General features: G+C 39.2%; 1 protein-coding gene across 1 annotated transcript; it reads left to right on the plus strand.

Moving 5' to 3' along the window:
• Positions 1–913: 913 nt before the first annotated feature.
• EPCAM (epithelial cell adhesion molecule) lies at positions 914–11691 on the plus strand. Its single transcript, XM_006048041.4, has 9 exons — positions 914–1302; positions 3737–3844; positions 4123–4363; positions 5207–5272; positions 6301–6364; positions 7535–7636; positions 8474–8674; positions 10494–10538; positions 11228–11691. Exons 1-9 carry the CDS (start codon positions 1227–1229, stop codon positions 11267–11269), a joined length of 945 nt encoding a protein of 314 aa, XP_006048103.3. The 5' UTR covers positions 914–1226; the 3' UTR covers positions 11270–11691.
• The last annotated feature ends 1583 nt before the right edge of the window (positions 11692–13274 follow it).

Consider the following 13274-nt stretch of genomic DNA (forward strand, 5'->3'; position numbering starts at 1 on the left):
TTTATATATATTTGTAAAAATTAATCAAAATTAGTTGAATCTTTAAATTGCCTTTTCGCTTTTCCGCTTTTGAACTCTTTGATAATTTAAGCTGGAAAAAAGACTTAAAAATAGGTCATAATGATATTGCAGCTAACAAAAATAACATTAAATACACTTAATACTTTAATAGTTATTAAAAGTTTCACGTCACAATTATTTTGAGTGTAACAACAGCTTGTAATTTGAATTCATTTGCGCTGAAATAATTGTCCTTTGTTTCTACTTCTTTATATTTTTGCAGTACTTACCAGCATTGTTCTCTAATATTAATCAACCCAGATAAATTCAGTTTCCAGCATTCCCCTCTATGGGAACACCTCTTTTTTTTTTTTTTTTAAGTAGAGAAATGGGAACACCTTCTCTTAAACCTTCAAATGCTAAAAAAGGCTTATAAGAAATGGAAAAGACATTGAGAATAATAAGGAACAAGAGTTTGTCATCCTGAGAGCTAGAGAGATTTATTTTTCTTTTTTTCGTTTCACAGGCCTACAGTTAAACCGCCAGGTAAAGTCAGAGGCCTGTTTTTACGGAGGTTGGGACGGTTCTTCCGCCTCTCTTTGTATTCCGTTTCACCGTCCACCTTCCACCTCCCTGCCCCCTCACTCTTTCCTCCAGACCCCATTTCTTCGAGGTTTCAGAGTGGTGCTCTCACTGGTGAAAAAGAAGTGTCGGTATTTTCCAACTTTCTCCAGGGTCCCACCCTTCCCACCTCACCGGCCGCCGCGGGAGGAGGAACCTGGAGGCGGCGGGGACCGGGCAGACCGGGCGCACACCTGGGAAGAGGGTGATATCCCAACGGCCGCGTCCCGGGTGGGGGAGGGGAGGGGATCCTGTTCCCTGCCCCCGCCCCCCGGCGGTAACAACGCGGAGAACCGGCCTGCGGAGGTGAGCCGCCGCGGGCAGAGACCGGGGAGGGGCCGGGGGCGGGGCTGCCAGGTCAAGCAGGTCTGCTCCGCTCTACCGCGCGCCCAAGTCGCGCAGTCCGTCGGCCAGCTAGCACCGTCGTCTGATTCCCGAACTCCTCGCTGCAGTCCTCTCGACGCGGACCCGCGCGTCCCACGCCTCACGCCGTTCGGCCGGCCAGTGGGCTTGCGACGACCTACTCTGTCCGCTCGTTCTCGCGGCAGCCCTCGACCCGCCTGGCGCCCTCGCGCTCTAGCGCCCTGGTCCTCGGCGCGCGCAGCATGGCGCCCCCCCAGGTCCTGGCTTTCGGGCTCCTGGTCGCCGCGGCGACGGCGGCGGTGGCCGCAGCCCAGGAAGGTAAGGAGCGGAGTCGTGGAGATAGGAGGACCGGGGGGCGGGGCGGGGGCGGTGGTGGTGGCGGTCCTCGGTGCCCTAGATGTAGACTGCGGGGAAGGGGCCGCGGTTTCCCGCCTGGAGATGGACGGCGCGGGGCTGCCCAGGCCCCCTGAGGGTGGGAGGTGGCGGGAAGGCGCCCACTCTCGAGGCGGGAGGGAGCAGCCTCGCTTGGCGCTCTGCTCGCCTCTCTGGGAAAATGGCCCAGGGCAGGGGCGGAGGGGCCGGTAGGGAACTGAGCGGCCGCGTTCGCCGCTGCCTCGGCGCGCCCACCTCCTCCGGCCCCTGCGCACTTGAGGTTTTGTCGAGGCGGAAACCTGCCCGGGCCGGGAGGGGACTCTGCGACGGCGACCTTCGGCCCCGCCCCTCCCAGGGCACCTGCGGCGGGCCCCGGATGTGTCTCAGGCGGGGGCCGGTGACTGCGGCGAGGCCTCTGGGGCCGCTGTGCACCTGTGCGGAGAGGCGGGGGACGGGGCGTCCTCCTGGGCCTTGACTACCCGGTGTATGGATATTTTCTCTTTAAGGATTATATACGTAATGCCAAGTTTATTGTAGGAAATCCAGCTATATCGGTAATCGTTAAGAGTTAAAACAATAATGCCACCATTTTAAAAGAATCCTGTAATTAATAATTAGATATATTTTTCTTTCAGACTTTGCTCTAAATATTACCCAAAACCTAAACACATTGTTTTAGGTCTTGATCCCCTCCGTCCTCACTCCCCACATTGTATTGTTTTCCCTTTCCTTTAGTCTTGAAAAACACGGTTTAAATGATATAAAACAATCTGTAGTCGGGAAGGTTGCATCATTATCCTAAACTTGGACGTGTAATTTGATTCCAGGTTTCCTTACTCTGGAATAAACATCTTGGCCTCCATCTCTTGATTTATTTGTAAGGTGGTGGCTAGCAGTGAGGTGTCGTTTAACCAGATTTCTGGAAAGGCTTTTATTTTTATAGTCTCACAAACAGGGTTCGGCCTAATTCATTACACTTTCAGAATAATGCAGTTTAATCAACTCAAGTTATTTCAAGTTCAGCCTGAGGCTAAATACTTAATTTTAAATTGCTTTAAAGTGGGAATCCCTGGCGGTCCAGCGATTAAGACTCAATGCTTCCACTACCGGAGGCGCTGGTAGGACCTCTGGTTGGGGGACTAAGTTTCCGCATGCCCTGCGGCAGGACCAAAACAAATTGCTTTAAAGGGATAACAGCTGCTGTAGGAGTACGTTCAGGAAGTGTGTGCCTGATTGTCACATTAAAATTTCACGGTGTTTAGGCATAACTTTGTTCTCTGAGCAGGTATATAGCATAATGCAGTGTAAGATTTTTAACTCCTTGAGGACAGCCACTAGACTTTCTTTTTGTGACCCTAATACTGAGTTTAGTGATGAACAGATTATATAGGTGGTTCATATTGATTAAAATTTAAATAGGGAAAAATTAAAGACAACTTGAGATATGAAGTTTCAATATATCAGTTCTTCAGCCTGTTAAAGTTAGTGTTTGTTTAGAATCTTGCACGCTCTTATCTAGACTAATAAAAGAAATGGACTTGTCAGTTTGAAGTTAAAATGAGCTTTTGAGATAGTCAAAAATATAAATATTAAACTGACATCAATATCCAGGATGGGCTACTTAATAGCACTTTCAAAATCAGGTACTAGGATTTAATTTAGTTAGAAAAGAGGTACCTCCCAATTCAATTGAAAATAAAATTTTTCCAAGACACAAAATTGTCCAGGGATTGAGTACATTTCCATTAAGTCTCAGAAGAAGTATCTCTTATTAATTAAAGGGTGGGAAGAGGGAAGTAATGTGAGTTATTCACAGATCCTAGAATTGGCATTTTAAACTTGATTTTTATTCTATATTGGGATCTAGTTGATTTATAACATACTAGTTTCAGGTATATAGCAAAGTGGTTCAGTTATACAGGTACATATATCCATTTTTTCAAATTCTTTTCCCATATAGGTTATTAAAAAATACTGAGTAGAGTTCCTGTGCTATACAGTAGGTCCTTATTGATTATTTTATATATAGTAGTGTGTTGTTGATTTTGAGGAAGAGTCATGACCAGCAGCGAGTGTTTAGCAGGACAGGACGGAAGAAGCTGAGTCTGGGAGTATCATGAAGGCAAAGCTGAATCTGGTGTTTGGAGGGTTTATTCTTGGTTTAAAAAAGAAAAGTAGGAAAGTATGCAAATTAGACTGCCTATTTAGCATTGTGTCAGCCACTTCAATTGTAGCTGAAAAGTTAAACATTCAGGACCACTCTTTAAGGCTGTGACATGTCCCGTAACTTGGGGATTATTGTCAGAACATACTTTAGCTGATTCAACATCAGAGTTGATAGTTGCATCCTCCTTTTTAAAGTGGATTTTCCCCTCCCCAGGATGTGTGTGTGAAAACTACAAATTGACCACAGACTGCTCTGTGAACGCGCTCGGTCAGTGCCAGTGCACCTCAGTTGGTACACAGCATTCCGTCATTTGCACAAAATGTGAGTAGAATATCCTCATTGCCTTTAAGTTTTATTTGATGTATACTTCTTTAATTGATATGTCTTGAGTTGGAAGTGTTTAATTGGCTCAAATCTGAATCATGCTATTTTGTCAACATTATCTCATCTTTGAAGTTTCTTATGATTTAGAAAGTGAACATGAAAACTTGTAAAATCTGTAATAATCTTTGGCCGTGGGAATTTGGAGTGAATTAAATTTTTTCTTTAAACACAAAACTGCAGTTATTTTTCAGTTTGTAATGACACTTTCCTTTCAGTGGCTACTAAATGCTTGGTGATGAAGGCAGAAATGAATTACTCAAAGTCCGGGAGAAGAGGGAAACCAGAGGGCGCCATCCAGAATAATGACGGGCTTTATGATCCCGAGTGTGACGACAAGGGGCTCTTTAAAGCCAAGCAGTGCAACGGCACCTCCACGTGCTGGTGTGTGAACACTGCTGGGGTCAGAAGAACCGATAAGGACAGTGAAATCTCCTGCTCCGAGCCAGTGAGGACCTAGTGAGTTGGGCTGCCTTTATATTACTTGTTTTCATGCTTTTTGAATTCATTTAATTAAATGTACTTTTGAACATGTAACGTGATTTTGTGATTTAGAATTCAAAAGAGAAAAAAGAGTGACAGTGACAATCCCATCTCAATCCTATCCCATCTCAACCCCCTGGTTACTCAGTTTACTTCTGTAGAATTGATGTCACATGCCATAACCTTCCAGAGATCTTCTGTGAATTTACTAGCAATGTATTATATCTTATTTTTAAATGTTTTTCCTTTTGCTTATATATTTTTACTTAACACTGTTCAGTATTTTAAGTTGGATTGGTGTTCAGTGTACATGAACAATTTACGCTACTCATGTATTTGTTTATTTATTGTATTTTAAAGGGAGATATGATTGTTTTAGGGATTATATAATGAAGAGGAATGGAAACACACTCCAGCTAGTTTAAGCCAAAAAGATTTTATTGGAAGAGACAGACTGGAAAGTTATCACAGCCAAGGCAGGCACTCTCTCCACTTCTGTCTTCTGGAGGCCTGCGGCCAGTTTTCTGTTTTCTCTCAGTGCCTTTTTTTTTTTTCACTTGAATGTGGCCCACCATGACCAGCTAAGCCTTGGCTTTATATGATCTTGACTGTGGTGGCCAGAAGGTCTATGTTAGAATGGCTGAGTTCTTTATAAACAGTGTCTGAGGGCCAAGGAAGAAATGAAGGGCATATCTATAGTATAGATCCTTTTTCTGTTAATTTCCTTGTAATTCCATGTGGGAATTTTGGTATTAGCTTATTAAGAAAATAATATAAAAGGCAGAGTTGTTATGTTTAATCAATACTGTTTCTTTATAGCTGGATCATCATTGAACTAAAACACAAAACAAGGGAAAAACCTTATGATCTTCAAAGTTTGCAGTCGTAAGTGCTATTAAATACATTATATTTGTACAGTTGACACTCAAATCTTCCATTTTACACCGTTAGATAAATTAAAGTCTCATTACTTTTTCATATTTCTGAAAAATAGGATAATATAAATAATATTTTTTAACTTTAAAAGATAGAGTTACAAGAATTGTACAGATTCTTATACAGTAACCTTTGCTCAGATTCACCAGTGAAGATTTTGCCATATTTTATATGAGTATGCATGTGTGTGTGTGTACTTTCTGTTATCTATCTGAGCATGTATAAATATTATTTCTGCAGAACCATTTGAGAGCAAATTCTAGATAACATGCATCCTGATCCCTAAATACTATAGTGTATCTTTTCCTAGAAAAAAAGAAGGCATTCTCTTACATAATCACTGTACAGTTATCAAATTCAGGAAATTTAACATTAAACCATATTGTTCCAGTTTTCCCAATATTTTTTGTGGCAAATTTTTCCCCTCTAACTCAGAACCCAATCTATGATCATGCATTTAGTTGTTATGACTGTTCAGTCTCTTTAAATATGGAACACTGCTTTGGCCTTTCTTTGTCTTTCCAATAAAATTGAAAATTTTAATTAAATTATAAACCATGACATTGATATTTTTGAAGAGTATGGCCAAATTATTTTATAGACTGTCCTTCAATTTTGGATTGGTCTCATGTTTCCTTATAATTAAATACAAGTAATGCATTTTTGACAAAAAAACTACTTACAATGACCTTGTGTCCCTCTCAGTACTTCACACTGGGAGGCACACAAGGTCAGCTCGTGCCTTCACTAGTGATGTTAACTGTGGTCGGGGTCCACCAGGTTTCTCCACTGTGGATACCACTTTTCTCTTTGTAATTAATATAATCTGTGGGCAGGTACTTGGATACTGTGTAAATGTCCTGTTTCTATTAAAACTAGAACTCAACAGTTTTTGCATCAATATGAATTATTATTTTTGGAATATGAATTATTTTGATGATAGTTGCAAAATGGCATAATTTTTTTTCTATTTACAGTGCATTCAAGGAGGTAATCACAAATCGTTATCAACTGGATCCAAAATATATCACAAATATTCTGGTAAGTTTCTTTTTTTTGAAGCAGATGGGCTTTAACAGAGAGTTGGTTGGACAGTTTGGTTTGGGTATGATTTTTGATAGTGGTTGAACTGTATTTGAATAACACTGTAAGCCCTGGGCTCTTAATCTAAAGAATCCCCTGTTATTGCTTTCCCTCCATACTCTTGAAAAACCTCAGTTTACCCTTACAGAAAAGGTAGTGTCTCTTAGTTTCCCCAGCACATGCCAGTCTTTTTACCTTGGAAAATCTCGCTCTCTGGTTGCTTTTGGCAATATTTACTTTTGTTGTTCAGTTGCTCAGTTGTGTCTGACTCTGCGACCCCATGGACTGCAGCAGGCCAGGCTTCCCTGTCCTTCATTATTGACTGGAGTCTGCTCACACTCATGTCTGCTCAGTCAGTGATGCCATCCAATCATCTCATCCTCTGTCACCCCCTTCTCCTGCCCTCAATCTTTCCCAGCATCAGGGTTTTCTCCAGTGAGTCGCTCTTCACATCAAGTGGCCAAAGTATTGGAGCTTCAGCTTCAGCATCAGTCCTTCCAATGAATATTCAGGGTTTATTTCCTTTAGGACTGACTGGTTGCTTTAGGATTGACTACTTACTTCAGGATGCTACTTAGTCCTATTGTCTTTGGTTTCAGGAGCTAGTCTTTAACCAGTTAGCCCTTCCTTAACTCTTTCAACTCTGCTTGAAAAATGCTCGAATAGTGTGATGGAATTCTTTCAAGGCAAAAAATTGACATCATTTTTTAAAAGACTTTGGTAGGGATATGCTTTTTTCCTTCCTAAAAGCAGAACATGGTAAATGGTTTTGGATTGCATTTCTTTAGCATTTTAGTAAATGAGGTACTTTAATATCTTGTTCAAAATCTTTTCAGGAAAAGAAAATTCTCTTTTGGAAAAAAAAAATATAATTATCTTTGTTTGCATTGCTATTTTTTCTATCCCTTGGATTGATTTAACCTTCCAAAGATTTTGATGTTATTGTTAATGATAAACCAAATTATCCACTAATGACAAGAAACACCAGCACATGCAGGTTACAGACAATCAAACACTGAATATTCTGATTGTTGAACAATGATATTTTCATATTTTCATACAGTTTTTGTTATAGTAATATTAATTTGTATTTTTTATTCCCTCCCCCCCACCCCCACCCTGCCCCAGTATGAGAATGATGTTATCACTATTGATCTGGTACAAAATTCTTCTCAGAAAACTCAGAATGATGTGGATATTGCTGATGTGGCTTATTATTTTGAAAAAGATGTGAGTATAATCTTTCTTATTTTATCTCTGTTTTAGAAATGTCTTTCATCTATTTCTCTACTTTTAGATCAACTATTATGAATAAATATTCTCCAGTGGTTCTCATGTGGCAGTTAATTTTGTCCTCCTTTTCGTTCACATGCACCTTTCTTATACACTTTTTTACTTGTTCGTATATTTATGCCTTTTTATCAAATTGTTATGCCTAGAATATCTTCTCTCTTATGATTCTTGTTACCTCCTTGGCAGTTATTTAGCTTGTGAGTCTAGTCTTCCCTACTATAATTTCTATGAACAAGAGACTCTGTAAAAATTGCTGTTTAACTGGTGGGATTAAAATGTGTGTTTAATATACTAAAGTGAGCTATTTTCTGATGAAATTTGGGATTCACTTCAAAATAACCAGGCTAGGGAATTACCTGGCTATCCAGTGGTTAGGACTCTGTGCTTTCACTGCCAAGGGCCCAAGTTCAATCTCTGGTCATGGAACTAAGATCTCACAAACTGTGCAGTGTAGCCAAAAAAACCAAAAAAGTACCCAGGCCAAGGGGAGGCTAGGGGGTTGGGAGAGAAGGAAGAATAGATAAGATTGGCCCTGTGTTTATAGAACCTGAGTAATAGGTATATGGACCTTATTATACTACAATTTTTACTTTTATATATGTTTGGAAATTTCCTGTCATAAAGTTTTTTTTTTTTATTTCAATGGATGAGGCTGTTATCACCAAAACCATAAAGATTCTTGGCAGCAGTTCTTTTGGTACATAATTGGCACATAATTCATGGCTGTGGTGGGTTTTTCTTAACTATTTTAAATTGCTTTTCTCTTCAATATAGGTTAAAGATGAATCCTTGTTCCATTCCAAAAGGATGGACCTGAGAGTAAATGGGGAACTACTGGATCTGGATCCTGGTCGAACTTCAATTTACTATGTTGATGAAAAACCACCTGAATTTTCAATGCAGGGTCTACAAGCTGGTATTATTGCCGTCATTGTGGTTGTGGTAGTAGCAATTATTGCTGGAATCATTGTGCTGGTGAGTTTGGAACAAGTAAAATTTCATTTAAGGATCTTTTCTTTCAAGAAATGGTGATAATATGAAAGAGCCCCAACCATGTTCCAAAATAAGTTAATGAAACAAAATCTTCATTTGTTGTACTTCTTTATGCTGAATGAATCTATTGCATTTCTGGCCCCTTTTTGTAAAATAGTCAGCCTTATGAAGAAAGGATGCTGATCTGAGAGAAGCTTGTAGCTGAGCACTTCACAGGCTGTTTGTGTGGCCATTGAGTAGCCAGTGTCCTTTAGCTGTCCGCACTGCACACAGGAGTGTGGTTTAACACTCTTGCCAGGTTAAGTGGGAAATAATCTGAATTTCCAAACCACTCAGTGAGATGAAACTGCATTTTTTTGAACACGTTGTGAACACATGTTAACACTGAAACACAATGTTAGCATAAAAAAGAGTTAAAAGAGAGAAACATGAAGCCACAGTTTAAATAAAAGAGTAGTAAATTGAACTTAGCAGTGCTTCAGAAGAAGACCATATCACCTGAGAAGCAGGGTTTGTTGTAGATACGTAAGGAAATCTTACCAACGTGACAGAATAAAGACATAGATTTGAGGGTATATGGCAGCTTACATTTTTTTGCTATCCATCTGGAAGAAAACAAAAGTTGGATTCCTATTTCACCCCACCAGAGCTGGCCACATTGCTCAGCTATGTGTGAATAGCACCTTCTGAAGCACAGCAGCACGCGAGGAGTGGGCCAGTTCACCCGTGTTCAAACACAAATTCTGGATGGGTTATAGTTCAAAATGTTAAAGAGTAAAATAAGCCTCAAAATTAATTTATGAAATGTTTGTACAACCTTGTAGTAAAAGAAACCAAGTAAGGTGGGAAATCTGGAGTCCATGAAGGAAGTCATATATTTGACTTCATTGAAATTAAGTATTTTGTATGGCAGAGATGCTGTAAAGTGAAAAAATATATATATGTGTATCAATGATAGGCTCAGGGAAAATATTCACTATGAATAAAACAAAAAAGTTATTATGCATAATATATAAAGAGTTCTTACAAACTGATGAAACTAAAGAAAGAAATGGTAATAGGTGTGAGTAGACTTTTCACTTTCATGCATTGGAGAAGGAAATGGCAACCCACTCCAGTGTTCTTGTCTGGAGAATCCCAGGGATGGGCGAGCCTGGTGGGCTGCCGTCTATGGGGTTGCACAGAGTCGGACACGACTGATGCGAATTAGCAGCAGCAGCAGCAGACAACTTACAGAAAAGGAATTCCAGACGGCAAATAAATACATGAAAGGTTGATCATAGGAATCTAATTGTCCTACAGAAATAAAAGCACAAGTAATAAGGAAGTATGGTCAAGGTCATGTATTGTGTTGCTAGTAAGGATGAATCTGGACACAGCCTGAGTGTATGTCCAGGGGAGAATGGATAAGTAAATTCTGGGGCATCCATGCTGTGGAATAAAATGGCATACTAAAGAGAAAGAGTTCTACCCATAGCTTTCGATCTGGAAGAATTCCTGTGATGCAGATGCAGGCTGTGTAAAGAGGGAAATTATATTGCATGATCCCATTTTTAGACCCCCATACATGTTATATTCTTATTAGGGTGGAACAAGATGTGGAAGAATGAACACTAGGCTGTTAAATTTCACTGAAGATTGTTCATTGTTTTCTTGATGCTTTTAAAAACAATATCTATGGATTTTAAAATTAAGTTTGTTCAGATCAGAATTGTGTTCATTAAAAATATGTATGTCAATTTAGACTAGTTTTTTGTTTGGGTAGCAGTCCTCAAATAGTAATCATTTTTCTTCCACTTAGGTTGTTTCCAGAAAGAAAAGCATGACAAAGTATGAGAAAGCTGAGGTAAGTGGGTTATTTAATTAAAAGGCCCTTGTTTAATCTCTTATTCCTCATAATCACTATACCTTCCAGACACTAATGGATCTCAACTACACTGGAGTCCCTTTACAGTGTAGACCTTAGGATCTTAGGGAGAGTCTCACAGTACAGACCAGATTATATTGAATTCTGACCACTTAATAGCTGGGTGAGTTGTTTAACTTCCTTTAAGCCTCCATGTTTCCTTTATCTGTAAGATGGGGATGATAGTACAGACCCTTTGTAAGGATTAAAGAGAGTAATCTATGTAAAGTTTCAGTCCCGTGCTTGCCACACAGCAAGATGTTTGCCATCTGGAGTAGTTGTCATTACCTTGTCTTGGTTCTGTCTGCAATTAATTTTGCAACCTGAGACAAAAATCATTTAATTTTAAACTTCAATTCCCTCACCCATAAAAAAGACTGATAATAGAAAATGGTTCTTCCTTAAATATTTAGCTTACCTTCTACTTCTGTCACTGGCCATCTTATCACTAAAAAGCAATTTGGATCATGTATTCAATGTATATTTCCTTGTAATACACTTCAAAAAAATTTAAATGTCATAAATGTGGAAGAGAATTTTCTTGCTTTTTGTTTTTTAAGCTATTTTCAGAATGAACAAAAAATTGAAAAATTATTAAAAATTTTTTTATCTTTTCCCCTCTATTTCAGATAAAGGAGATGGGTGAGATGCATAGGGAACTCAATGCATAACACTAGTTTGAAGAATAACTACAAGAAGGGAAATGAGTAAACAGACTCAGATTATAAACATGCGCATGGGGCGAAGAGAAGATCTTTGAAGACCACTGTTGTGTTGTTAGTTAACATCATATGTTTGTACTAGTTAAACCTGTACTCAAAATATAAACAGTCTGAAATTGACTTTACCAATCTTAAAATTTGACTACAAGTGTCCTATAGATACAGATCTAAAACCCAGAATTTGGACTGATAGTTTGAATTACTTATGCCTAACATTGAAGGGCACGCATTAAATATGCTTCCACGGTAGTCTGAAATGACTACTGGCTTGTCCATTTGTGATTAAATAGCTGCTTTCCTATTTACTTTGAGTCTTGTACATATAAACTTTTTTTATGAACTATGAAATAAACATTAAAAAAGTTTCCTAACTTTTGAATCACATTGAATCAAATTTCATAGTATACACATAAGATAATAGGTTAAGAAATGCTCTGAATGCTAGCTACAAATTAGAATTTGCATGAGTCCTTGTAATCACGTATGTGTGCATGTAGGCGTGCTAAGTGGGTTGCCATTTCCTCCTCCACATAATCATGTATACTCAATATAAAATTAATAATGTAATGTATAACTTCTACACAGAAAAAACAAGCAATTTTATTCTGAATCCATCTAAGATTCTATTTCAGACAAAGTGGCATTTGGCAGACTAATACCTTAAGGCTGAATTGATGGACAGTGTTGTGGAACGTGAATTCCATGGTTGGTTGTATTAGAAGCATCAGTTTTTCAACTGAATTATTATGGTACAAACACATTTTATATGAAGTTAAAGTATCCTGAAATATTTTGCTTTTGATAAGAAACTTTAAAAAATACTATAAAAAGAATGTTAAAGAAAATTTTAAAAGCTGTATTTAAGCATTTACCTATGATTTTTATCCCTTCCGTAGTAGGCAGAATTCTAGGATGGCCCTTAAGATTTCTTACCCATGATATATATGCTCTATATAATTCCTTCCCTTAGAGTGTGGGCAGGATCTGTGAATATGATAAGGTGATAACTCCTGAGATTCAGTTACATGGGAAAAGCGAAGGGATTTTCCAGATGCAATTATGATCCCTCTTCACTTGACTCAAAAGGGAGATTACAAAAGACTGCCTAAAAGTAGGAGACAAAAAGCGGAAATAGATGTACTCTCTTGTTAACTGTAAAGCAGACTGCCATGTTTTGGAGAGAGTCACCCATCAGGAAATGGCTGGGCAACCAAGGGCCCAGTCACTCAACCATGGGAGTGAATTCTCAACAAATGAGCTCAGAAGAGGACTACAGTTCTTGATGAGATTGCACCCTGGTGGCATTTTCACTGCAGTCTTGAGACCCTGATGAAAAGATCCTGTGCTTGGACTCCTTTCTCAGAAAGTGAAGTGATAAATGTTTATTAAGATGCTAAATTTGTCATAATTTGTTATGCAGCAACAAAAATCAGTCCTCGAAAGTAATGAGAACTTTAAAGACAAATAGACAAATATGAAAATAGCCATTACCCTAGGCCTGAGACAGCACCCAAAGAAACTGTATACACCCTGGGCTGGAGTTCAGACCTGGGAGAGGGCTGATGAAGAGACCTGTGGTTCGACAACGAGCAGAGAAGTTCCTGTGGTGCTCTTTTGGAATTTACTGGGAAAATTTGCCCTCAAGAACAGGAGTCATCAAACTACAGCCTGCAGCCTGGTCTACCACCTGTTTTCAAAACGGAGCTAGAATGGTTTTTGCATTTTTAACCAATTGAAAAAAAATAGGATATTTCAGTATATGTAAAATAATGCAAAATATTACACGGAATAAAAATTTCAGTGTCCACAAAGTTTTACTGGAGCACTGCTACACTCGTTCATGTGTTGAGTGTGGCTGTTTTTCACTACAAGGGCAGCTAATTGTGACAGACTGACCTAATGGGAGGAGAAGGCAATGGCACCCACTCCAGTACTCTTGCCTGGAAAATCCCAT

Source organism: Bubalus bubalis, chromosome 12, assembly GCF_019923935.1.
Source record: "Bubalus bubalis isolate 160015118507 breed Murrah chromosome 12, NDDB_SH_1, whole genome shotgun sequence".
Classification (NCBI taxonomy): Eukaryota; Metazoa; Chordata; class Mammalia; order Artiodactyla; family Bovidae; genus Bubalus; species Bubalus bubalis.

Bases quoted from the DNA above. Each gene is read 5' to 3' on its own strand.
- EPCAM (XM_006048041.4), top strand. From the start codon at position 1,227: ATGGCGCCCCCCCAGGTCCTGGCTTTCGGGCTCCTGGTCGCCGCGGCG. The intron at 1,303-3,736 runs GTAAGGAGCGGA...TCCCCTCCCCAG, and splicing joins GGTGGCCGCAGCCCAGGAAG to GATGTGTGTGTGAAAACTAC. The intron at 3,845-4,122 runs GTGAGTAGAATA...CTTTCCTTTCAG, and splicing joins TTCCGTCATTTGCACAAAAT to TGGCTACTAAATGCTTGGTG.